We start from the raw sequence: 24,422 nt of genomic DNA on the forward strand, positions 1-24,422 counted from the left end.
CATGTACGTACGTACGTACGTGTGTGTGTGTGTGTTTCCAGAGTTGCAGAGAGAACACCAGAGGAGAGAGCATCGGTTACAGGAGGCTCATTGCTGTGCCCTCAGCACCATGGAGGAGGCCAGACAACACCAGATCAGGGTAGAGTACACACACACACATACAGTACATACACACGCACACACACACACATTTTGGATTAATATTTCATCGTGTGGCGAGTACCCGAAGCACAACATGTATTTTGGCGCCATGAGACGTGTGTTTTGGCAGATTTTTAACAGCTGTACCATTACCCTCCATTCTATGGCGATAATTACCAACTTCACGACTGTAGCTCACTGTAAACTGGGCGGACAGTGCCGGTAAGGCATGGTGTATCTTGGTTATGTGGGGCGGATGTGGCAAATGAGCTAAACTTCCAAAAAAGTGGTGTATCCCTTTAAAACTTGATAAATCAATATAGGGAGGAAATTACGGCCCTTAATTTGGGCCTAACTGCTTAAAGCTATTCTCCTCTCCACCAGGTGCTGGAGGAGCGTATGAAGCACGAGCAGAGAGAGGAGCTGCGTGCTCTGAAGGAGGCCCACAGGAGAACGTTGGAGATCCTGAGACAGCAGTCAGAGCAGGAGCTGCAGACACTGCGCTTTGAACTGGAGGACGAAGGGAAAGCCATGCTAGGTAGGAGGGCTGAAGAAGAAGGTAAAGCCATGCTAGGTAGGAGGGCTGAAGATGAAGGTAAAGCCATGCTAGGTAGGAGGGCTGAAGATGAAGGTAAAGCCATGCTAGGTAGGAGAGCTGAAGATGAAGGTAAAGACATGCTAGGTAGGAGAGCTGAAGAAGGTAAAGCCATGCTAGGTAGGAGGGCTGAAGATGAAGGTAAAGCCATGCTAGGTAGGAGGGCTGAAGATGAAGGTAAAGACATGCTAGGTAGGAGAGCTGAAGAAGGTAAAGCCATGCTAGGTAGGAGGGCTGAAGATGAAGGTAAAGCCATGCTAGGTAGGAGGGCTGAAGATGAAGGTAAAGCCATGCTAGGTAGGAGGGCTGAAGATGAAGGTAAAGCCATGCTAGGTAGGAGAGCTGAAGAAGGTAAAGCCATGCTAGGTAGGAGGGCTGAAGATGAAGGGAAAGCCATGCTAGGTAGGAGGGCTGAAGATGAAGGTAAAGCCATGCTAGGTAGGAGGGCTGAAGATGAAGGGAAAGCCATGCTAGGTAGGAGGGCTGAATTGGATAAGAGACTAGAAATGTACAATGCAGGCGTGCATTAAAGATACACACACAGACAGGCAGACAATGTTGTTTTTATTATGCCTCCGCCAGCGATAGCCAGGCCGGAGGCATTATGGATCCGGGTTGTCCGTACGTACGTCCGTCCGTCCGTACGTCCGTCCGATGTTTGTTAACGCGATATCTGAGGAACGCCTGGACGGAATTTCATCAAATTTGCCTCAAACATCGACTTAGACTCAAGGATGATCTGATTAGATTTTGGTGGTCAAAGGTCAAAGGTCAAGGTCACTGTGACCTCTCGAACGCCATTTTCAAGCTTGTTAACGCGATATCTCAGGAATGCCTTGACGGAATTTAATCAAACTTGTCTCAAACATCGACTTGGACTCAAGGATGAACGGATTACATTTTGGTGGTCAAAAGTCAAAGGTCAAGGTCACTGTGACCTCTCAAATGCCATTTTCCAGCTTGTTAACGCGATATCTCATGAATACCTTGACGGAATTTCATCAAATTTGCCTCAAACATCTACTTAGACTCAAGGATGAGCTGATTAGATTTTGGTGGTCAAAAGTCAAAGGTCAAGGTCACTGTGACCTCTCAAACGCCATTTTCAAGCTTGTTAACGTGATATCTCAGGAATGCCTTGACGGAATTTAATCAAACTTGTCTCAAACATCGACTTGGACTCAAGGATGAACTGATTAGATTTTGCTGGTCAAAGGTCAAGGTCACTGTGACCTCTCAAACGCCATTTTCCAGCTTTTTAACGCGATATCTCACGAATGCCCTGACGGAATTTCATCAAATTTGCCTCAAACATCGCCTTAGACTCAAGGATGATCTGATTAGATTTTGGTGGTCAAAGGTCAAGGTGAGCTCTCGAACGCCATTTTCAAGCTTGTTAACGCGATATCTCAGGAATGCCTTGACGGAATTTAATCAAACTTGTCTCAAACATCGACTTGGACTCAAGGATGAACTCATTACATTTTGGTGGTCAAAGTTCAAGGTCACTGTGATCTCTCACACACCCAATTTCCAAGCTCTGTAACGCAACATCACAGGAGCGCCTTGACGGAATCTCTTCCAATTTGCCTCAAATGGCGATTTGGACTCCAGAATGCACTAATGGCGGGGGCATAAGTCCGCGTTTCGGTCGTTCTAGTTAGATAGAGAATAAATGATCTGCTTCAATTGAATTATAGTTACACTTGCAAATAATGTCTCCAGATTCACTATTGGAATCTGCATCTTATGTTGCGCCACAAAAAGGCCATTGCAGCATTGTAAGACTAATGGGAGCATCTGGTCTGATCTGCTCTAGGAGCTTCATAGTGTTGGACCCCCTGCCCTCTTCAAAGGCCATCTCTGGTCCATAAAACATGAGAGCATGGTGCAGATCTTCACAGTAAAACGTTGTTATTATTAAGCAGCAAGCAGGACATGTTTTCCTCTGCAGTAACATCAGGGCTCCGATACGGCTGAAAGCAATATCTGGAAGCACAAACAGAAACACAGGAGAGAAACCGAGGCCATGTTTAGACGACAACCGTCTCTGCATAAAACGGCAAACTAGCTTTGCGTGCTCACCTTTTATTTCGCATTTATACACAGCTGTTGTGATAACGATTTGCGTGCAGACTAGAGGCCCACTGAAGCCGCAAAAGCGTCAAGTGAGCCAGAATAACATTGAAACTTCTGGTTAAAACCTTCACAGTAATGCTAATTAAATAAACTAATAGTCTTATTGATGCATGTCGCAACGTTTTTTTGTGTGTGATCCGAAATACACAGAAGACATATAGAACACAGACAACTAAAAGTCCATTTTAACACGACCCTGATTTTTATTTACCCAGTTATAAAATACAGCTTTTATTTTGAAGGTAAAAACGCCTAGCTTCCCCTATTCTGTCTGTTTCTAACGGGCTTGATGTAGCTTTGTGATTCAAGTTTAAATAAATTGTCCACGCGATAGTGACACAGAAGTCACAAATGGTAGCCTAATAAACTGCTCCAGATCATGCTCCAGATTGGATTACCGAATAAAAACCCAGTAAAGCAACATAAAAAAGACCTGAGCACAATTGGGACTTCACTTGAGGAAATGCATCGCAGACAGTGAGTTGTCTTCAATTATCCATTGCGGGAGACAGTGATTAATAGGCTATGTGCGACGTTAGTAGGGGGCACTTAACGCAGATTATGATTATTATGTGTTTTTAGCAAATCGTTGTCACGTTTGCTGAATGTCAATGGGACTCATTGTGCCTGTGCCATAAGGCTGTATAGTATTGGGCTAGTTCAATGCTCTTATTGTCCTACCAATGTCTTCCATGGCGAAGGGGGAATTGCGTTTCTCCACTTTACACGGCAACAGTAAGGGGCAGCGTTATCAAGAATTCCACTCTGGGACCTGTTTAAAAAAAATTGCGTTTTCACCCAATAACCTTTCCACCAATAACGCCGTCACCGCGTAAAAGGAAGGCACTAACGCTCAAAAAGTTTGCCGTTTTAGGCGGGGAGCGTCGCCGTGTAAACAGGGCCTAAACTTCAAACCACAGAGATTCTGTTAGAAGCTGCAAATGTATTGAGAGCTGAGCACAGACGGGTTGGCCCGCTTGAAGACGGGTCCAGCTCAGGAGAAGGTCCGTCTCCGGCGCCGCTTGGCACAACTCTGCACATTTAAACTGGTAATGGAAACCAGTCTCTTCAGAAAATTGAGATTTTGCGATCGCAATAATTAATGAAAATTCAACCAATCTCAAACCAATATTTGTGGGGCGTTGCCATTTTTCAAAATTCACGCGATTTCTCAGCAAAAACGGTGGGAAAAAGACATGTTCCTCAATGCAATTTTAACGCAAAGTCTCACATAAAACTTTGCAAATTCCATTGCCGTTTTCATGCCGTTCCATTGCTGTTCACCCCCCACCCACCACGTGCAATTTTTGCCATTTCCCGCAATTTTACCACAAAAAAGCACATAAAACTTTGCAAATTGCATCGCAAATTCTTGAGAAAAGGCGCCGCAAAATCAAGCATTTTGATCACAACAATCAGAAAAAGAAAAAAAATCAGTGAGGGATTGTTTGGCATCTACGCACAGTGCTTGCATTTCTACATGTATTCTTCTTCTTCATGTATTTTTCATCATCCAAGATGTCCAGGTGCAGATCACATTTTTGTAATAATATCTCTCTCTCTCTCTCTCTCTCTCTCTCTACCAGCCTCCCTGCGTTCAGAGTTGAACCACCTCCATGCTACGGCCATAGAACACCTCAAGCAGATCCACCTTAAAGAAAACAACATTGCTAAGCGAGAGCTAGAGGGCGCTATGGAGCAAAGCCACGAACAGGTGAATTGTCAAAATGCAGGCAGGTTTATTTTGGCCTATATAGGCCATAGTGTAACTTTTACAAAAGAAGAGAGCGAGAAGCTGACATATTATTACGTGTGTCAATGTTTCGGTTTCTCTCTCGCAAAACCCAAAATCTTTCTGTCATACGTCGGACCGTTATTGTCTGACATTATTATTATTATTATTATTATTGTTATTGTTATTGTTATTGTTATTACTTAAATGCCTGAGGATCCGAGCCAAACCTTTCCCCAAATTAACGAGCCAACGCTACAAACACAACTGAGACTTTTAGACACAATTCCAAAAAGCACCTCCTCGCACTTTAATGCCGCCAGCTGTGAGCGTAACAAAATTAACTTTAAGTGGCTCCTTGTTGAGCGAACACATGCACCTTAAATTGTTTCCCTTGCTCATACATCAGGTATTATGTTGTTTTTACGATGATTCTAATTTATATGTTTTTATATTGTTTTCCTTCTTAGTACTCAGTTGTTTTTATGACATTTTATGATTTATGATATCCTAGTTGATATATCCACCAGGACCTTGAGTTCATATTTCCTTCGCTTCCATGTTTCATCTTTTGGAATGACAATAAATATCCTTGAACCTTGAACCTTGAACCTTGAAATATCAAATCATATTAAACACACCAAATGTTAACTTAACTGTGCCCCCGATTGGTAAGATGGCTCATTGCTCTATTTGATACCGTTAGAGCAAAAATTCTTAGTGATCAATAATTCTTAGCGATCGATAATCAATCATCGATTAATCATGCCGATCCCTACTCTGTATTTGTCTGTTTTCTTCACTTCCCATGTGTGTGTGTGTGTGTGTGTGTGTGTCTGTGTGTGTGTGTGTGTGTGTGTGTGTGTGTGTGTGTGTCTGTGTGTGTGTGTGTGTGTGTGTGTGTGTGTGTGTGTGTGTGTGTGTGTGTCTGTGTCTGTGTCTGTGTGTGTGTGTGTGTGTGTGTGTGTGTCTGTGTGTGTGTGTGTGTGTGTGTACCATCTAGGAGCAAGATCTCCTGTGTCGTATCTCGGACTTGCAGGCAGAGGTGTGTTGCCGTAGTAACCGCGTCACGGACCTGGAGCGTGAGATCCACTCTCTGAACGAGACGATGGACACTCTGACCAGAGAGCTGGAGCTCAAGGGCAAAGAGGTGCTGAGGGTCCGCAGTGAAGCTAACCATCAGATAAGGTCAATCACTGTTTGTGTGTGTGTGTTTGTTTGTGTGTGTGTGTGTGTGTGTGTGTGTGTGTGTGTGTGTGTGTGTGTGTGTGTGTTACGATCATAGACAGTAAATATATGGATGTAGCCTACCGTTGGTTTGTGGACTCCCCTTTTGAAGCCTAGAGTATGGGAGTGGGGGGGGGGCTTGTGCAGCTCGTGCGAGACGGCACGAGACCAGGGCGTTCCCAGAGCCGCAGCTCCGCCTGCTATTTCCGTGATCGGGAAGCTGCGCGATCACTGGACAGGGGACCTGTCAATCACACCCAAAGTCTTGGCCGGAGGCATTATGGTTTCGTAGAGCAGAGGTTCTCAAATGTTTTTCAGCCAAGGACCCCTTATAAGATAAAATATAAAATATACCGGGGACCCCCTCATTCTGATTTGTGATTTTGGCCTCAGCTTGTTTGCACGGTAATGTGCTTGACATTTAAATTGATAGGTTTGTCAGATTAGAATGTAATCCATGAACCATTTTAGATTTAAAAGCATAGCATATTTTCGTTGAACTATAAAGCTTTTGCACACACAAAAAGTTTTTTTTTTTTTTTTTCCTGGAAAACTTTTCGCGGACCCCCTGGAAAAGTGCCCATGACCCCTGGGGGTCCCCGGAGCCCCATTTGAGAACCACTGTCGTAGAGAGTCGGGGATTCGAGGGGTGTGTAGGGGGTGTGGGTAGTGGGAAGGGGCGTGTTGAGGGGAAAGGGGCGGGGCTAGGGAAAAAGGGCCATAGCTCGGGATAGGAAGGTCACACAGGTTTGAAGGATGGCTAGAAAGAGTGGCTAGGGGGATGTGGGTGGTGTGAGGGGGTGTGGGGGACAAGGAGGGGCGGGGAAAAGGGACAGTAGCTAGGGATAGGAAGGTCATAGAGAGTCAGGATAGGGCGCTCTGGGTGGTGGAAAGGACCGTGCTGAGGGAAGGGGGTGGGCCTAGGGGAAAGGGGCCGTAGCTAGGGGTAGGAAGGAGTCAGGGTTCGAGGGGTGGGTAAGGGGAGTGGTTGGGGGATTGTGGGTGGTTTTTGGGTAGGGGTAGGACCAATATCGGTCAATATTGTCAATTTTAAACCGGGCCGCGGTGCGAAAAAGGTTGGGAACACCTGCTGTAAGGCACTTTGGCTTAATGTTCACCAAATGGCAGTTGTGGTAATTGATAGGTTATTAGGTTCTGTGTGTTTACCTGACATCACGTTGTTTCCCCTGCCTCTGCCTCAGGGCCCATGAGCAAGACCTGAGTAAGAGACATGAGAGGGAGCTGGGAGAGATGAACCTGGCCCATCACAGAGAGACACACATCATGCTGCACGACTTCAACAAGGCCCAGGAGGTCCTCAAAGACAAGATCTCTGCCCTGCAAATACTGTGAGTGTGTGTGTGTGTGTGTGTGTGTGTGTGTGTGTGTGCGTGTGCGTGTGTGTGTGTGTGTGTGTGTGTGTGTGTGTGTGTGAGTGTATGTGTCTGTCTGTCTGTGCGTGTGTGTGTGTGTGTGTGCGTGCGCGTGCGCGCGCATGCGTAAGTGTGTGCGTGTGTATAAGTGCGTGTGTGTGAGTGTGTGTATGTTGTGTGTGTGTGTCTGTCTGTCTGTATGTTGTGTGTGTGTCTGTCTGTATGTATGTATGTCTGTCTGTCTGTTTGTTTGTTTATTTGTTTGTCTGTCTGTCTGTCTGTCTCTCTGTTTGTCTGTGTGTCTGTGTAGCCCCCCACCCCTGCTGACCAGCGCCATGGGAAAAAAAGAGGCCAAAGTCTAGATCGAAATGGTGAAAAATGATTTGAAACTGTTGTTTGCTCCTTTCTTGCTTTCATGCATGTCTGTGTTTGTGTCCAGGCTGGAGGGGACAGAGGACAAATTCAGGAACAGAGAGAGTCGACCGGAAGACCTTCAGATCATCGCAGAGCTCAGAGCGATGGTCACCGAGAGAGAAGCCCTGGTCAAAAAACTCGTGGTGAGTTGACGGTCAAATGGAAGAAAGTCTGGATAGGTGAAGAGTGAGGGACCCCTGTAAAAATGTTCTACCATACACAAATATAGACATTCAGGAGCATAGTCGTGTCATTTCAGCAAAAGCCAAGATATGGCAAGGTACGCGGTGGGTGGTCGAAGGGGGGGCTTACCCTCTTCATGGAACGTTTTTGTGAAATCAGTTGTGCAATAGTCAATTTTGGTGAGTTGTTTCTATGCAATTCAGGTATGACCAGTGTTGGGGGTAACTCATTATAAAAGTAATATATTACATGTAATATATTACTTTTAGCAGTAACTCAGTAATATTACTCAGTACAATAGGATTTCAGTAATATTATACCAGTTACTCTCTCAAGTAACACAAGTTACAAATTGAGTTACTTTTTTTTTAGTCAAAGCACATATTTAAATAAAGATACAATAATTTCCTAATCAAATTGTGTGTTTCTATGCAAATAACCCACTATAGATGACAATAACAAAGAAAAGGGATAACATTTTAGAATTTTGGATGGTTTACACTGACTTGAAGATGGTATAAATTATTTTTCGGGATGGTTCCGGGGCGGCGATGTCATTCTGCTACTGCAGTTATTTTGGTGAAAGTAATGCAAAAGTAGTGTTATAAGTAATGAGTTACTCTACACAGACAGTAATGTTGTAAAGTAACTCATTACTTTCAAATGAAAGTAACTAGTAATATTACAATATTACATTTTGAAAGTAACTTGCCCAACATTGGTCATGATGTAAGTGGTAAACGTACTTTTTTAATTCCAGTGAATGGTATAGCCTACATGTAGCTGTTACTTTTTCTTTCTTTTTTTGTTAGTGATAAGCACGACAGCACCTCACAGGCTGTGCATAGAAATGAATGCCGTAAACTGTACTAGGAACCCACTAACCTCTAAAAATATAAATGTTTAGCCTACATTAAGAACTGACCACAAAACAGTTACATTACGTTACATTGTGGCCTACTTTTTGTTAAAGGAACACTCCACCCATTTTCAACCAGCTTTGTATCATTAGAACATCAGTAGTATATCAGAAAACTGTAAACTGTTTTGAAGTCTGTCATTTAATTTGACAGTTATTGAGTGTTAAAGTGTGGACCAGTGACATCACTGGTCCACACTAACTCAAATTAATAACTCATTAACTCAAATCAACTCTCAATAACTGTCAAACTATTCATCATTCATCTAGTTTGACAGTTATTGAGAGTTGATTTGAGTTAATGAGTTATTAATTTGAGTTAGTGTGGACCAGTGACATCACTGGTCCACACTTTAACACTCAATAACTGTCAAATTAAATGACAGACTTCAAAACCGTTTACAGTTTTCTGATATACTACTGATGTTCTAATGATACAAAGCTGGGTGAAAATGGGCATAGTGTTCCTTTAAGCATGACCATCATACTACAGCAGTAAAAACAATAGGCTATAGTAAAGCCTATGGCGGCGATCCTCAAAGTCCGGACTCCGGTCCGCATCCGGACCCAGACGCCGTCCTATCCGGACCGAGCCCTATAGCATACAAATCATTGAGAATTGTTAGAATTGTTAGAATTGTCTAGCCTTTATGGTACTGGTTTATCTGCCAGGAAGCTCACAGACCAATTGCATGCACTGTAAATCATCACACGTGATGCTGCTCAGCCAATCAAATCAGCCAATTGATTCTGCCTGTCTGTGTCTTGCTTCCCAGTGCTGCTGCGAGAGAGAGAGTGACACACGGACGGAGGAGAGGCGAGAGACTCGGAGAAATGTGAGCGATAGAAGTAATTTCACATGAGATAGATAGATAGATAGATAGATAGATATATAGATAGATAGATAGATAGATAGATAGATAGATAGATAGATAGATAGATAGATAGATAGATAGATAGATAGAGCGAGCTCACTTCTCTCAAGAGAAAAGGAGGTGGTTTGTTGGCTGAGACTGATCAAATATGAAATGGAGTTAACAAAAGGAAGAAAAGGGGAAACTTATTTTTCTAAAATCAAAGCACTTTATTTTAATATGCACATTTTTCCACAGCACTCTGTTGTATGTTATTTTTAAATGCAGCCATTATTTTTACATGAAATGAGAAGAGAACATAATCTATTATAGTAGGCTAGTTATTTATGATTAATCCAGTTAAATATGAAAACTGTAAATAAACATTGTTGAGGTTTATTTTGATTTACCAGACAGTCGTTGACTACATACATACATTGTGGTTGGGACAAAAGATAAACCCTTCTTGACTCAGGAACATTAAATAGTTGTATCATCCTATCTTATTGTATCATCTTATATTGTATCATATCATGTTGTGTCATTTCATATCAGACTAACCCTAACACTTCTTATAGGATGACAAGAAGTTCTACCAGTTGGAGTTGGTCAACAGAGAGACGAGCTTCAACAAAGTCTTCAATTCCAGCGCCAACGTTGGCGTCATCAATCCCCTTATCAAGGTGAGTGGTCTCCGTAGCTCAGCTCCAACTATTTAGGACTCTGGATGTACCGTGCAGTGTGATCCACCCCCCGTGATGTACCGTGTGGTGTGATCCACCCCCCGTGATGTACCGTGTGGTGTGATCCACCCCTGTGATGTACCGTGTGGTGTGATCCACCCCTGTGATGTACTGTGTGGTGTGATCTACCCCTGATGTACCGTGTGGTGTGATCCACCCCTGTGATGTACCGTGTGGTGTGATCCACCCCTGTGATGTACTGTGTGGTGTGATCCATCCCTGTGATGTACTGTGTGGTGTGATCCACCCCTGATGTACCGTGTGGTGTGATCCACCCCCCGTGATGTACCGTGTGGTGTGATCCACCCCTGTGATGTACTGTGTGGTGTGATCCACCCCTGTGATGTACTGTGTGGTGTGTTCCACCCCTGATGTACCGTGTGGTGTGATCCACCCCCCGTGATGTACCGTGTGGTGTGTTCCACCCCTGTGATGTACTGTGTGGTGTGATCCACCCACCTGATGTACTGTGTGGTGTGATCCACCCCCGTGATGTACTGTCTGGTGTGATCCACCCCCGTGATGTACTGTGTGGTGTGATCCACCCCCGTGATGTACTGTCTGGTGTGATCCACCCCCGTGATGTACTGTGTGGTGTGATCCACCCCTGTGATGTACAATGTGGTGTGATCCACCCATGTGATGTACTGTGTGGTGTGATCCACCCCTGTGATGTACCGTGTGGTGTCATCCACCCCTGTGATGTACTGTGATCCACCCCTGTGATGTACTGTGTGGTGTGATCCACCCCTGTGATGTACTGTGTGGTGTGATCCACCCCCATGATGTACTGTGTGGTGTGATCCACCCCCGTGATGTACTGTCTGGTGTGATCCACCCCCGTGATGTACTGTGTGGTGTGATCCACCCCTGTGATGCACTGTGTGGTGTGATCCACCCCCGTGATGTACTGTGTGGTGTGATCCACCCCGTGATGTACTGTCTGGTGTGATCCACCCCCGTGATGTACTGTGTGGTGTGATCCACCCCTGTGATGTACAATGTGGTGTGATCCACCCATGTGATGTACTGTGTGGTGTGATCCACCCCTGTGATGTACCGTGTGGTGTGATCCACCCCTGTGATGTACTGTGATCCACCCCTGTGATGTACTGTGTGGTGTGTTCCACCCATGTGATGTACTGTGTGGTGTGATCCACCCCTGTGATGTACTGTGTGGTGTGTTCCACCCATGTGATGTACTGTGTGGTGTGATCCACCCATGTGATGTACTGTGTGGTGTGATCCACCCATGTGATGTACTGTGTGGTGTGATCCACCCATGTGATGTACTGTGTGGTGTGATCCACCCCTGTGATGTACCGTGTGGTGTGTTCCACCCCTGTGATGTACCGTGTGGTGTGTTCCACCCCTGTGATGTACCGTGTGGTGTGATGTCCGACTTATCCTATTTGTCTGTCTGTCTCTCTAATGGATGTTTTTGTCCTCCCTCTCTCAGCCTTCCTGAGGCCAGCACCATGACACCGTCACACCCAAGGGGATGGAGGCAGGAAGAAGTGAAGATATATGCCCAATACTTCTCTTTCTGACATAACAAAAAAAAAGAATTCAGTCCAAGTAACAGTAACGGGACAGCGAGCTAAAGTAACGAGACAGAGAGCTAAAGTAACGGGACAGAGAGCTAAAGTAACGAGACAGAGAGCTAAAGTAACGGGACAGAGAGCTAAAGTAACGAGACAGAGAGCTAAAGTAACGGGACAGAGAGCTAAAGTAACGAGACAGAGAGCTAAAGTAACGGGACAGAGAGCTAAAGTAACGGGACAGAGAGCTAAAGTAACAGGACAGAGAGCTAAAGTAACGGGACAGAGAGCTACAGAGAGCTAAAGTAACGGGACAGAGAGCTACAGAGAGCTAAAGTAACGGGACAGAGAGCTACAGAGAGCTAAAGTAACGGGACAGAGAGCTACAGAGAGCTAAAGTAACGGGACAGAGAGCTAAAGTAACGGGACAGAGAGCTAAAGTAACGGGACAGAGAGCTAAAGTAACGAGACAGAGAGCTAAAGTAACGGGACAGAGAGCTAAAGTAACGGGACAGAGAGCTAAAGTAACGAGACAGAGAGCTAAAGTAACGAGACAGAGAGCTAAAGTAACAGGACAGAGAGCTAAAGTAACGGGACAGAGAGCTAAAGTAACGGGACAGAGAGCTAAAGTAACGGGACAGAGAGCTAAAGTAACGGGACAGAGAGCTAAAGTAACAGGACAGAGAGCTAAAGTAACGAGACAGACAGCTAAAGTAACGAGACAGAGTGCTAAAATAACAGGACAGACAGCTAAAGTAACGGGACAGAGAGCTAAAGTAACGGGACAGAGAGCTAAAGTAACGGGACAGAGAGCTAAAGTAACGGGACAGAGAGCTAAAGTAACGGGACAGAGAGCTAAAGTAACAGGACAGAGAGCTAAAGTAACGGGACAGAGAGCTAAAATAACAGGACAGACAGCTAAAGTAACGGGACAGACAGCTAAAGTAATGAGACAGAGTGCTAAAATAACAGGACAGACAGCTAAAGTAACGGGACAGAGAGCTAAAGTAACGGGACAGAGAGCTAAAGTAACGGGACAGAGAGCTAAAGTAACGAGACAGAGAGCTAAAGTAACAGGACAGAGAGCTAAAGTAACGAGACAGAGAGCTAAAGTAACGGGACAGAGAGCTAAAGTAACGGGACAGAGAGCTAAAGTAACGGGACAGAGAGCTAAAGTAACGAGACAGAGAGCTAAAGTAACGGGACAGAGAGCTAAAGTAATGAGACAGAGAGCTAAAGTAACGGGACAGAGAGCTAAAGTAACGGGACAGAGAGCTAAAGTAACGGGACAGGCAGCTAAAGTAACGGGACAGACAGCTAAAGTAACAGGACAGAGAGCTAAAGTAACGGGACAGAGAGCTAAAATAACAGGACAGACAGCTAAAGTAACGGGACAGAGAGCTAAAGTAACGGGACAGAGAGCTAAAGTAACGGGACAGAGAGCTAAAGTAACGGGACAGAGAGCTAAAGTAACGGGACAGACAGCTAAAGTAACGGGACAGAGAGAGGTCTTTGTCTCCATGTTAAAACGTCCCAGCAGTGACCATGCTCCTGGGTCTTTGTCTCCATGTTAACACATTGAGTGCCACAGCGCTTCAGTAAAATTGTCTGGAGCCTGTGCCAGATTCACTTCCATTCAGTTGAAAACAGCTATAGAATTTTTTCTATTATGGCTATATTAACGGGGCTGGACTTTAATGAAACATTGAACACTCCTGCTTCTTCCAAAGAAGAAATTTTGTTTCTAGACAGTTCCATTATGAAATTACAGCCTCTCAAAAAAGTGCACTTTCAAGGGTTTTCTGTCGTTTTTTTTAACTTTCCAAGATATAGTCCCTTTTATGAATACCTTTTGCACTCTAATTTCGAGCACATTCACTGACTCTGGCTGGTGTTTTCTGATGTGGTGGCGTGTGGTGTGGTTTCTGTGCAGCCTCTGTGCCACACACCCCTCTCCCCCCCCCCCCCCCCCCCCTCTCCACCTCTGAGCTGCGGGCTCCTCCCACACGCACAGAGTTTAGTTTTCTCGACTCCGTTTTTGCCCCGGACAGATCCCAGCGCCCATCAAGGAAATGATGCGCGCTGGCAAACGCGACTGAACGAAAAGGCTTGGCCGTTCGGCTTCGGATGCTGGCTTTCTAGGAAATCGTGTGGAGATAGATAGAAGCATAAGAGCTCAGTTGTGAGCGCGGATGCAGCCGAGCCCACTCTCCGCTGTAAACAGAGCAATATATACGGCTCTGGCAGAAAGCATGCATCGGTTTCCACGGCTTTCTCCGCTGTCTCCTGTACAAAGTAAAGGATCTGAGGTGGGTGGAGCAGCTCCTGTGACGATGTTTAAGGTGGCGCCGTGTGATCCCTTGAAGGGATTCATGCTCACTGGCTAGGTACGACCTTAAACAGCAGAATTATGGAATAATATGAATTATGATTTTAGGACGTCCACAGACGTCCTTGGCACTCCTCGTTACTTTTTTTTAGGACGTCCACAGACGTCCTTGGCACTCAATGTGTTAAGGTAATACTGCAACAACACCAGCGAAAAAGACTAGCTTTAGCTTGCTGTCCCAGTGCTTTGCTTTGAGTGTACATAGATGTTTGGAAATGGTTTCTGATCTCTGAGCTACCTGAGGAGCGCTCGATTCACCTGTTGGGAAATATCACCTGAGATTAGTTGAATCAAGCGCGCCTCATATTTTTATTCCAGTATTTATGATGTGACAAGCTACTGTTTTGCTGTGGTCTGTTTATGTGCCAATATACCAGAAACATACAGTGAGAGAGTTCTCTGTCAATGACATGTAGGAATTGATTTCCTTCTTGACTTTGAAGAGCATTTTTTTAATGCTGAGCAGCGTTTAGTCAAAGCTATACATTTGATTTCTGCAGTCTAATGACTCATATCAGTGACAGAACCTCGTATGTCTCTGGCATCGGAAGCAGCCCTTAAAGCACGTTTAAACACATTGAACCCCACCATAGTGCTGTCACTCACTTGAAATCCTCATATCTCCGTTCTTTTCTTCGTCTTTTCTTTTGACTTGACTAACGTTTAAATTGTTCTTTTCTTTCCATGACCTGAAGGTCCATGAAGGCCATTAAAGGAACAGTTCACCCAAAAATGTTTCACAGCAAAACACCGTTAAAGCGATTCTCCTACCTAAACAATTGAAGTGGATGGGGTCCAACTTTCAAATGTATAAAAAAAATAATCCATACTGTTGACCTGGCATAATGCAAGTCTCCAGAAGCCCTGAGATGCCAAGTTGACTTGAAAGGACATCATTTACACCCTGTTTTTAGCTGAAATGCAGGGTCAGTCAGAGCGCGCCTCTGGCCAACATGAGCTTTCAGTTCACTGCTACAGTGCAGATTTAAGCTAAAAAAAACAGGGTGTAAATTATGTATTTTCAAGTCAACTTGGCATCTCAGGGCTTGTGGAGACTTGGATTGAGGTCATTGTATTTATTTATTTATTTATTTATTTATTTATTTATTTATTACTCTTTTATTACTTTTTTACATTTGAACATTGGTCTCCATCCACTTCAATTCTTAGGATAATTTTGCAATAGTGTTTGCTGTGGTAATGAGTGGATTTTCATTTTTTGGGGTGAACTTAAGAACTTGTACCGTTTCCAATGCATGGTCGTCAGTCTGAGAAAGGCTGCGTTTGTTATCCCTTGTGAAGAGGGAGATATGAGGTTTTCATCCAACACAGGAGAGAGCCTAGTGCCTCTCATGCTGATATTAGTGGGGTCCAGTTTCCTCCAGAACACATTCAATAACATGTCGGCATGATGCAATCTTGTCTTCCATAAGAGATCCAACAGCGCCCCCAAGCTTCAGGAGGTGTTTTTTTTCCACTGTCTCAATAAATATTTAATACAACCCCAGGAAATTGCGAATGAATGCAAATTCAACCAATCTCCGCAATATTTGCGGGGGCCTGCAAAAACGGCAAAGCAGGTCCCTCAACTTGCAATTTTTTTGCCAGATCCCACAATTTTACCCTAAAAAATTCATGTACAACTTCACAAATTGCATCTCAATTTTTAAGAAAAGGCATTTTTGATCACAATCACAAAAAAGAAAACTCTACAAAATCCTTTTTATTATTATTTTTACAATAGCAAAAAAAGAAGAAGCAAAAAAACTGGTTCACGACAAATAAACTTGTTTACCCTTAATGTGCGGAGCTCGTAGGAAAGAAAATCGATTTAAATACAATATTGATGAAGGTATGCCCTCTGGAATAATAGCCCCAACACTGGACTGCATTGGTTCCTCCCTTCATAAGCACTGTGAATTATTAGGTTTGTTTGTGCCGTTTGTTGAATAAAAACCAACAACCATGTTAGATAGTATTGATGTTTCAGCCTATTATGCAATCTCTGCATCAGATGGTGCAAATGTGTTGTTTCTTATCAATTCTTTGTCAATAATGAATTTGATGTCCAACCTCACCAGTAGCGAGCAGGCCCGTAGCCAGGATTTGAGAAATACCAAGGTCATTTTGGCGCGGCGTGTGGGGCCCCGACAGAAAATTTTGTCCATTTTAAAGTAAAATGCTTCAATCTTCTGCACTTTGAGAGCAAAATGAAGAGGCTAGATCTATAAAGAACTACAGACATCATGTTAGATTAATATCCTCTTTACTGTGCTGTTGCTTTAAAATGATACAAAAAATAAATGTCTCCCCATATAATATAATTTATATTCTGCATACAGGTCACATGGCAGAATACTGCTCAATTAAATACAATGGCCCATCTACACAAACATCACTTACAGGGGAGTTACTTACCCATTCACTTCAATAGAACTGTCCCCAAAGTCTAGCCCCAATCTAGCCTCAATGCAAAATCTGAATGTTGTGAGTTATCTCTCTTCCTTCTATAGCACACAGAGAGGAAGCAAATTGTTGCATTTCCGATCAAGTGTCAGGGGCACGGTGGCTCAGTGGTAGAGCTGTCGCCTCGCAGTCAGAAGGTCCTGAGTTCGATTCTCGCCTGGGACACTGTGGGCGCTGTGGTTGTGTTCCCCCCCATATCTTCAGTGCCTACTGCCCAGGTGGGGTATCTCGTCGTAAGGGCCTTTCTGTCTGTGTGGAGTTTGCATGTTCTCCCCGTGCTCCCCCAGGGGGGTTCCTCCGTATATAACCCCCCCCCCCCCCCCCCCATTAAAAACATGCAGAAGATCAGATCGTCATCGTCATCCGACCAGTGACGACAACATCCGAAGTCGGTCCCCGGGCGCTGTACGAGAAAGCGACCACTGCTCCTGGCCTGCCCCCCGGAGGAAAGGACAAAGCCAGGATGGGTTAAATGCAGAGGACAAATTTCACCGGCCACCGTCAGCATGTGTGTGTTGTGGCCGTCCGTGCATGTGTTGATGTGTAACCGTGTGACAATAAAGACGGGCTTGTCCGTCTGAAATCGTGTCGAATTAAAACATCAATGACCGATGAATAGATCTGGGGACCGGGGCTATTTTTCTAAAAAAAAAAAAAAAATGTGGAAAATACCAAGGTCATGACCTCGGTGTCCTCAATGGTAGCTACGGGCCTGGTAGTGAGCACACTCAAAGAATCGATAAAAACAAATGTCTAGAAGCGAGAATTATTCTCGCTTCTAGACAATAATGAATTTGATCTCAATCACAGTCAAATCAGATGTTAGCACAATATTTTTTACACTCGCTATGATTTCAACAATCATGTCTGACAGGAAAAGTATTCCTGGTGTTTTGCAGAATTCCCAACAGAAAAGTCCCATTATTCTCCCCAAATGGAAGCAAGAAGCCACTCATTGGGGAGAGTGCATAGCTCTTGTTGCTAGCATAGAGACACTGCGCGTCATCATTCAGAAACCACGCCCAAAACGGGGGGAAACAGAAACCTCCCCTCCAATCTTGGCTTGCTCCTATGTCGCATGCATGGTCTCGTGTTGCACACAAAGATCATATATACGGAAGATGAACACTCCAACAACTTACTTCCTTGACAGCTGGATCCACATTTTTCTCCTCGCCAATTCTCAACGGCTTCCTTGTTTTGCTCGGGAATACAAAAAAACGTTAATTGTAGATTTTTTTTACATTTGTTGTCTGCGCAGCTCACCACACAACAGCTTTTAGCTATGTTTAATCCAAGTAAAATTACGCTGTATGGGAGTGAATGGAGAGCTTTCCCCTGTGATGGGCGTGGCTTATTTCATGCAGTGTCTCTATTGGTTTGACTGATCTAAAGGAGGATACCACGCAATTAAAGAATGTCTACAATGAATGATTCCTTGTACGACAGTCCAATCAGTATTTATGAACATGAGTGAGTGTCCTACAGCCAGAGAGCAGAGAACTAAGTCTATAAGTGGCACATTTTCACGAACAAAGTAGTATTAGTACAAAAGTATATACTGTAGTCTTCCGCCCCACACTTTGTTTTAGGTGGGCATAATGTTTGGTTGTCGATGTAATGGCAACGTAGTCGGCCTTGCTGGAAGAGCTCACACCTGGCAAGCTAACGCTAAGCTAGTTTTCACTTGTGATCACCAAATTAGCTTTATTGTGCGGTTATGTTGTCAATTGTGAACAAGAAATTGACCGAAGAAAATGGTCTGCAACTGCTGCTGTGATTGTGCCACTTTCGTTGTTACAATAATAGAAGAAGAGAACTGGCTGTACTCGACTTCATTCTCCATGTTGCTCCTGCCAGGATGAACTATTGACTGAATTCACTGCTGAACTAAATAGTTGATCTGTGGCCAAGTCTCCTCGGCTGACAGCTTGTTGATGTCGGCCCAGTTTGGCCCTGCTCTCTCAGCTCTATAGGCTCTTTTCACAACAACCGTTTGAGGTGGTAAAGCAGGTGTAACCAACCAATAACATTAACCAGGGCCCCCCCTGGCACTATAGAACAGTGGTTCTCAAATGGTGGTCCGGGGACCCCCAGGGGTCCGTGGCACTTTGCAAGGGGGTCTGTGAAAAGTTTTCAGGGAAATAAAAATACAAACTTTTTTTTGTTGCAAAAGCTTCATAGTTCAACGAAAATATTTTTTTGCTTTAAATCTAAAATGGTTCATGGATTACATTCTAATCTAACAAACCTATCAATTTAAAAGTACTGTGGAAACAATTAAGCTTAGCCCAAAATCAGAATGAGGGGGTCCCCGGTATATTTTCTGTCTTGTAAGGGGTCCTTGGCTGAAAAACATTTGAGAACCTCTGCTATAGAAGACCTAAACGGAATGGAACCATGATTAATGGTATTGGTTACACCTGCTTTACTTCCTGCGTTTTACCACCTGCGAAACGGGTCCATACCAAATGAATGGACTTGGAGTGACTACAGTGTATTGTGATGCCAAGCCCCCAAAAACCCCTGGGTGACTTATACTGTGGTCACTTTATTACCGTCTTTCCCAATTCATTCTCTATGGAGCAACATCTAGATGCCATCACAACTTCCAAGTCTGTTCTTCTTTCTTTGCTGTCTGCCTTGAGGGGAGAGGTTGGTTTCTTTGCTGTCTGGCTTGAGGGGAGAGGTTGGTTTCTTTGCTGTCTGCCTTGAGGGGAGAGGTTGGTTTCTTTGCTGTCTGGCTTGAGGGGAGAGGTTGGTTTCTTTGCTGTCTGGCTTGAGGGGAGAGGTTGGTTTCTTTGCTGTCTGGCTTGAGGGGAGAGGTTGGTTTCTTTGCTGTCTGGCTTGAGGGGAGAGGTTGGTTTCTTTGCTGTCTGCCTTGAGGGGAGAGGTTGGTTTCTTTGCTGTCTGCCTTGAGGGGAGAGGTTGGTTTCTTTGCTGTCTGCCTTGAGGGGAGAGGTTGGTTTCTTTGCTGTCTGCCTTGAGGGGAGAGGTTGGTTTCTTTGCTGTCTGCCTTGAGGGGAGAGGTTGGCATCATCACATTAATGCACATCAGACTGTCTTGAGTTCTTCAATTGAATATTTCCCTTTACATGCCATGTGTCAACAGGGGGCAGCATTGCAGTCGCATGAAAACCTCATAACTTTGTCCTGATGAAACTCTTTTATAAGCCCTTGTAGACTTTCCAAATTGAATGTCGTCACCCTCTTAATGGCCTAAGTCACTTTTTCAAGTTTTTCAGAAAACATAAAAAACTGAACCAAATACGGAATGATATTTATTATATTTTTTATTAATCATTCCACGAAAAAGAATTATGACAATAGATGACTATTGACATACAAATAACACTGTCGATTATTTAACATAAAACGATTAGATGACTGATTAGATGACTTAGGCCAATTTACGAACATGCCATTGTGACTTAGGCAAAAAAAAAGACTTAGGCCTCAGACTTAGGCCTGACTTACAGTTGCATTTGATGTCAAGCGTGTGACTTAGGCCGTTTTATTTTTGCCTCAGTCACATTGTCCTGACTTAGGCAAAAATAAAACGGCCTAAGTCACACGCTTGACATAGGCCATTGCAGGAACAGCATGATCTTTTCAATTAAGGACTTCAGCCATTTTACCAGAGGTGGCCAGCATTATGAAGAGATGATTTAGGCAAAAATATCATTTTCCTCAAAAAGTGACTTAAACCATTATTTTAAGACGGTGACGATGTGCATTAATTTGAATATCATCTGTTTTCCCCCTCAGTGATCACATGATACTTGTGGGAGGTTTTCTTTCGACAGCAACAGTCAACTTTATGCCCTTATCTAAACCAGGAACTGGGATCAATTCAAGTTGAGCTCAACCCGTTCATAATGTACAGAAACTGCAATTCATTAGAACATTGGTGGTTGCTTTTCTCTTAATAGGTTGGAAGTGACAACCTAAGTAACGTCAGTATACCAATCAGGGCCCAGTTCAATTAAAGGAACACTCCGCCCATTTTCAACCAGCTTTGTATCATTAGAACATCAGTAGTATATCAGAAAACTGTAAACGGTTTTGAAGTCTGTCATTTAATTTGACAGTTATTGAGTGTTAATAACTCAAATCAACTCTCAATAACTGTCAAACTATTCATCATTCATCTAGTTTGACAGTTATTGAGAGTTGATTTGAGTTAATGAGTTATTAATTTGAGTTAGTGTGGACCAGTGATGTCACTGGTCCACACTTTAACACCCAATAACTGTCAAATTAAATGACAGACTTCAAAACCGTTTACAGTTTTCTGATATACTACTGATGTTCTAATGATACAAAGCTGGTTGAAAATGGGCAGAGTGTTCCTTTAAGTTTCAACTCAGTCTTTCTAAAATTCAAATACAGAATGAAGAGTATATGGGTTCAGGTTGTCATATTTTCAGAAATGATTGAATACTGTTGTCGGCAAGTGTTGTTGAAAGTGAACTGACGTCACCCTTGTGACTTGTCACTAAATGTCTGTCTTGCCATTTTTCAGATAAATATATAAACACGATAATGATAATGACAATAGTATTTATATTTATATTACATTTCTGTTGTATGTTATGGAACAGTAAAATCACGATTGTGACATTTACCGGTGTGGTGCTTTTGTGTGTGTGTGTGTGTGTGTGTGTGTGTGTGTGTGTGTGTGTGTGTGTGTGTGTGTGTGTGTGTGTGTGTGTGTGTGTGTGTGTGTGTGTGTGTGTGTGTGTGTGTGTGTGTGTGTGTGTGTGTGTGTGTGTTGTGTGTGTGTGTGTGTGTGTGTGTGTGTGTGTGTGTGTGTGTGTGTGTGTGTGTGTGTGTGTGTGTGTGTGTGAAATATAGATGCAAGCACAAATAACGTTCTTATCCCCCCATGCCGATGGAAGGTCGGGTGAATGATGACCAACTTTTAACAACAACAACAAAAAAATCCATCCATCTTCAAACGCTTATCCGGGATCGGACATGTGGACAAATATATTTTTTCTTATTCTTTTTTCTAATTCCAAAAGGCCTAGACAAGCCAAGGTCAAAGTTCAGAGACCTCACGCCACCTGGTGTTCATCCTGGAGAAGATTCTCCCCACAAACCCTGCTGAGGCTGGATGCTCAGACTGTAGGACTCATGTGTCAAACTCAAGGCCCGGGGTCCAAATCCGGCCCGGCACCTCATTTGATGTGGCCCGTGAGATACAATTTGCGTAATACAATTCTTCGCAATACGGCTAAAAAGAGCAATTGTTAAATTGAATAATAGTTGTAGGCTATTCCCTATAATTCTGCTTTCAGAGTTATTAAGTATTAAGTTATTACTAAAAAAACAATAATAGTCAAATCAGAGGCAATATGAAGGCGTAGGCTTGATAAATTTATATCATGTTGAATTTACAACTGGCCCTTTGAGGGCAACACTAATACTGATGTGGCCCAGGATGAAATTGAGTTTGACTCTCCTGCTGTAGGAGATGATGGAGAGCATGTTTGGCACATCACATGACTCAAATACATCACATGACTCAAATACAGCCACCCACTCACTTGGCTGTTCCATTGTTGGAATACATATTCAAAGGGTATATGTATATATATATATATATATATATATATATATATTGTTAATCGCATCCGGGGCCCACCCAACCCTTTAATCACAACTTTGACCACACAAGACTAAGATTTCCCAATATGTTTTTTATAGTATATCACTTTTTATTTCATTAACAGAGCATGTGAACTTGGCATAAGGGAAATGAATAATTCATCCACACACAAAAATAAGGGACCCCTTTGAAATAGTTTTCCCTCGCCCAAATGTAACCAATATATGTTTGGAGCGTTATTTAGCCCCCTTCCCGACAAGCTAGCATATTATGCTTGAAACCAATGGATGCCTTAGGTCTTCTAGTTTCTTCTATAGCTTTAGCACGGCCCACAGTTTGGCCTGGCCTAGACCATTGTCAACAACTAAAAAACGACCCTAAAAGTTAGGGTCAAAGATCAATGGGTCAAAGACATGACATGCATTTTTTTCATGTAAAAAGAAAATCTAAGAAAGACATAATAATATGAAATTATTCTACAATTACTGAGTCATGGGGCACTTTCATTTTGTTATGTATTTGACGGCGGTTTTGTGTTCCAAAGTACAACAAACCATGGCCGTCAAAACATACATGAAGAGAACATAAACTGCAAGAAAACCTTCTTTCAGGCCATTGACAACATTTTTCAAAATTGTTACTCTAGCATTTTGAATTTTAGCTTGGTGCTTTTTCTCCACCACACTCGCACAATCAGGGAGACATACTGGTGCTGCACAAAATAAATCACAACAGTACTGTCAAGTGTACATCATTTATAGGTTCAGCTAGCTGCAAACTAACAGACATTACTGTCAGTGTACATCATTTATAGGTTCAGCTAGCTGCAAACTAACAGACATTACTGTCTGGAATAAACAAATGTGCTGAAATCACACCATGCAAAGTGAGCTTTCCTTCACAAATGATAGACTGTAATATACCAGGCGTATATATAAGAGGTGTTGGGTAGGGATAGGAGGATATATATATAACCATGATTCCATGTAATAAATAAATGTTAATTATGTTTTCTATGGCATTGGCTCGCTGGAATGTGAACAATACTTTAATAATGTCATTGCAACGTTCAGATAGTATAATTTGGATGGAGAGCTTGTGAAACTGTAGTCAAACCATCTACATTTTGTGATTATAGCAGAATTTAGCAATTCATTTGTCTGCTCCATGGGTATTGTCACATTTTCGTAGTGTGGTATATTGAATTTTGATATAGCGTCCCATTCCTCGTGTTGGGGTTGAAGTCAGAAAAAAATAATTTAGAAATTGAATGTGCAGCAAATACTTAATAGAAACAGCTTCTAAATAATATTGATGGTGCAATAATTGGGGATATTTGGAGCTTTTTCCCCAAACACTAGTAATATATATATATATATATATATATATATATATATATATGTTAAGCAGAAACAGTAAAATAAGGCTGATATTTGAACGCACAAACAGGGAAGTGTAGCATTTATTAGCGTCCTGTATTTACCACTTCTGGCAGCAGAGGCTGCTGTTGCTGCTGCTCAGCAGAGCCCTACATGTTGGGGCTTTAATATACTTCATATTACTTAGAATCATTTAGATTATGCCTACTTAGACTATTCTACATTACCTATAATTTGTTGTATAGCCTATTAGGCTACACAGAAAGTCAACGGAAGATGTTGGTCACATGACCAGGACAATACCACACACTATTTGTATTAAATTGACTTGAAAGGGATATGTGCACATCAATCATCGTTTCTGTATTGATGCCATATAGACCTTATAAGACAGGCCTCCTGGATTCCAAATTGAACTTCGAGAGTTCAGAAAGGAAAGCCGGTCTCCTTCAGTTTTTCCCTTCATTTATAAAAGGGAGGTGCAATTAAAGGTGTTCTGTGGCGCATTGTAACATCAGTAAATCATTACCACGTTGATTTGGAGCCATTAGTGTGAATGAATGAATGAAAGTGTGATTACTGTTAACAAACAAGACCATCGCTGTCAGACTGTCAGCCTCCATGTTGCATTTTAAACTGTGCGACACCAAGTCAGATTTGGTGGGAAATCGTGATGGCTTTACAGCACAAAACAGGAAGGGGGTGGCAAAAGC

The 24,422-nt window shown here is 43.1% G+C and overlaps 2 protein-coding genes across 4 annotated transcripts in view; both read left to right on the forward strand.

Moving 5' to 3' along the window:
• Positions 1–11,885, forward strand: part of fam184aa (family with sequence similarity 184 member Aa) — a gene marked incomplete at its 5' end in the record, with an annotated part of 110,190 nt that extends 98,305 nt beyond the window's left edge. The window contains 8 exons of the mRNA XM_083634256.1: positions 42–139; positions 526–679; positions 4,462–4,589; positions 5,611–5,795; positions 7,037–7,183; positions 7,647–7,764; positions 10,156–10,260; positions 11,780–11,885. Of these exons, the coding sequence (XP_083490382.1) occupies positions 42–139; positions 526–679; positions 4,462–4,589; positions 5,611–5,795; positions 7,037–7,183; positions 7,647–7,764; positions 10,156–10,260; positions 11,780–11,788 (944 nt within the window). The 3' untranslated portion in view covers positions 11,789–11,885. The remainder of the gene's footprint in view (positions 1–41; positions 140–525; positions 680–4,461; positions 4,590–5,610; positions 5,796–7,036; positions 7,184–7,646; positions 7,765–10,155; positions 10,261–11,779) is intronic.
• Positions 1–24,422, forward strand: part of LOC310774159 (uncharacterized protein) — a 794,006-nt gene that overhangs the window by 131,714 nt on the left and 637,870 nt on the right. The gene's annotated exons all lie outside the window — the stretch shown is intronic.

This window comes from Poromitra crassiceps (genome assembly GCF_964638095.1).
Source record: "Poromitra crassiceps genome assembly, chromosome: 3".
In the NCBI taxonomy this organism is placed as follows: Eukaryota; Metazoa; Chordata; class Actinopteri; order Beryciformes; family Melamphaidae; genus Poromitra; species Poromitra crassiceps.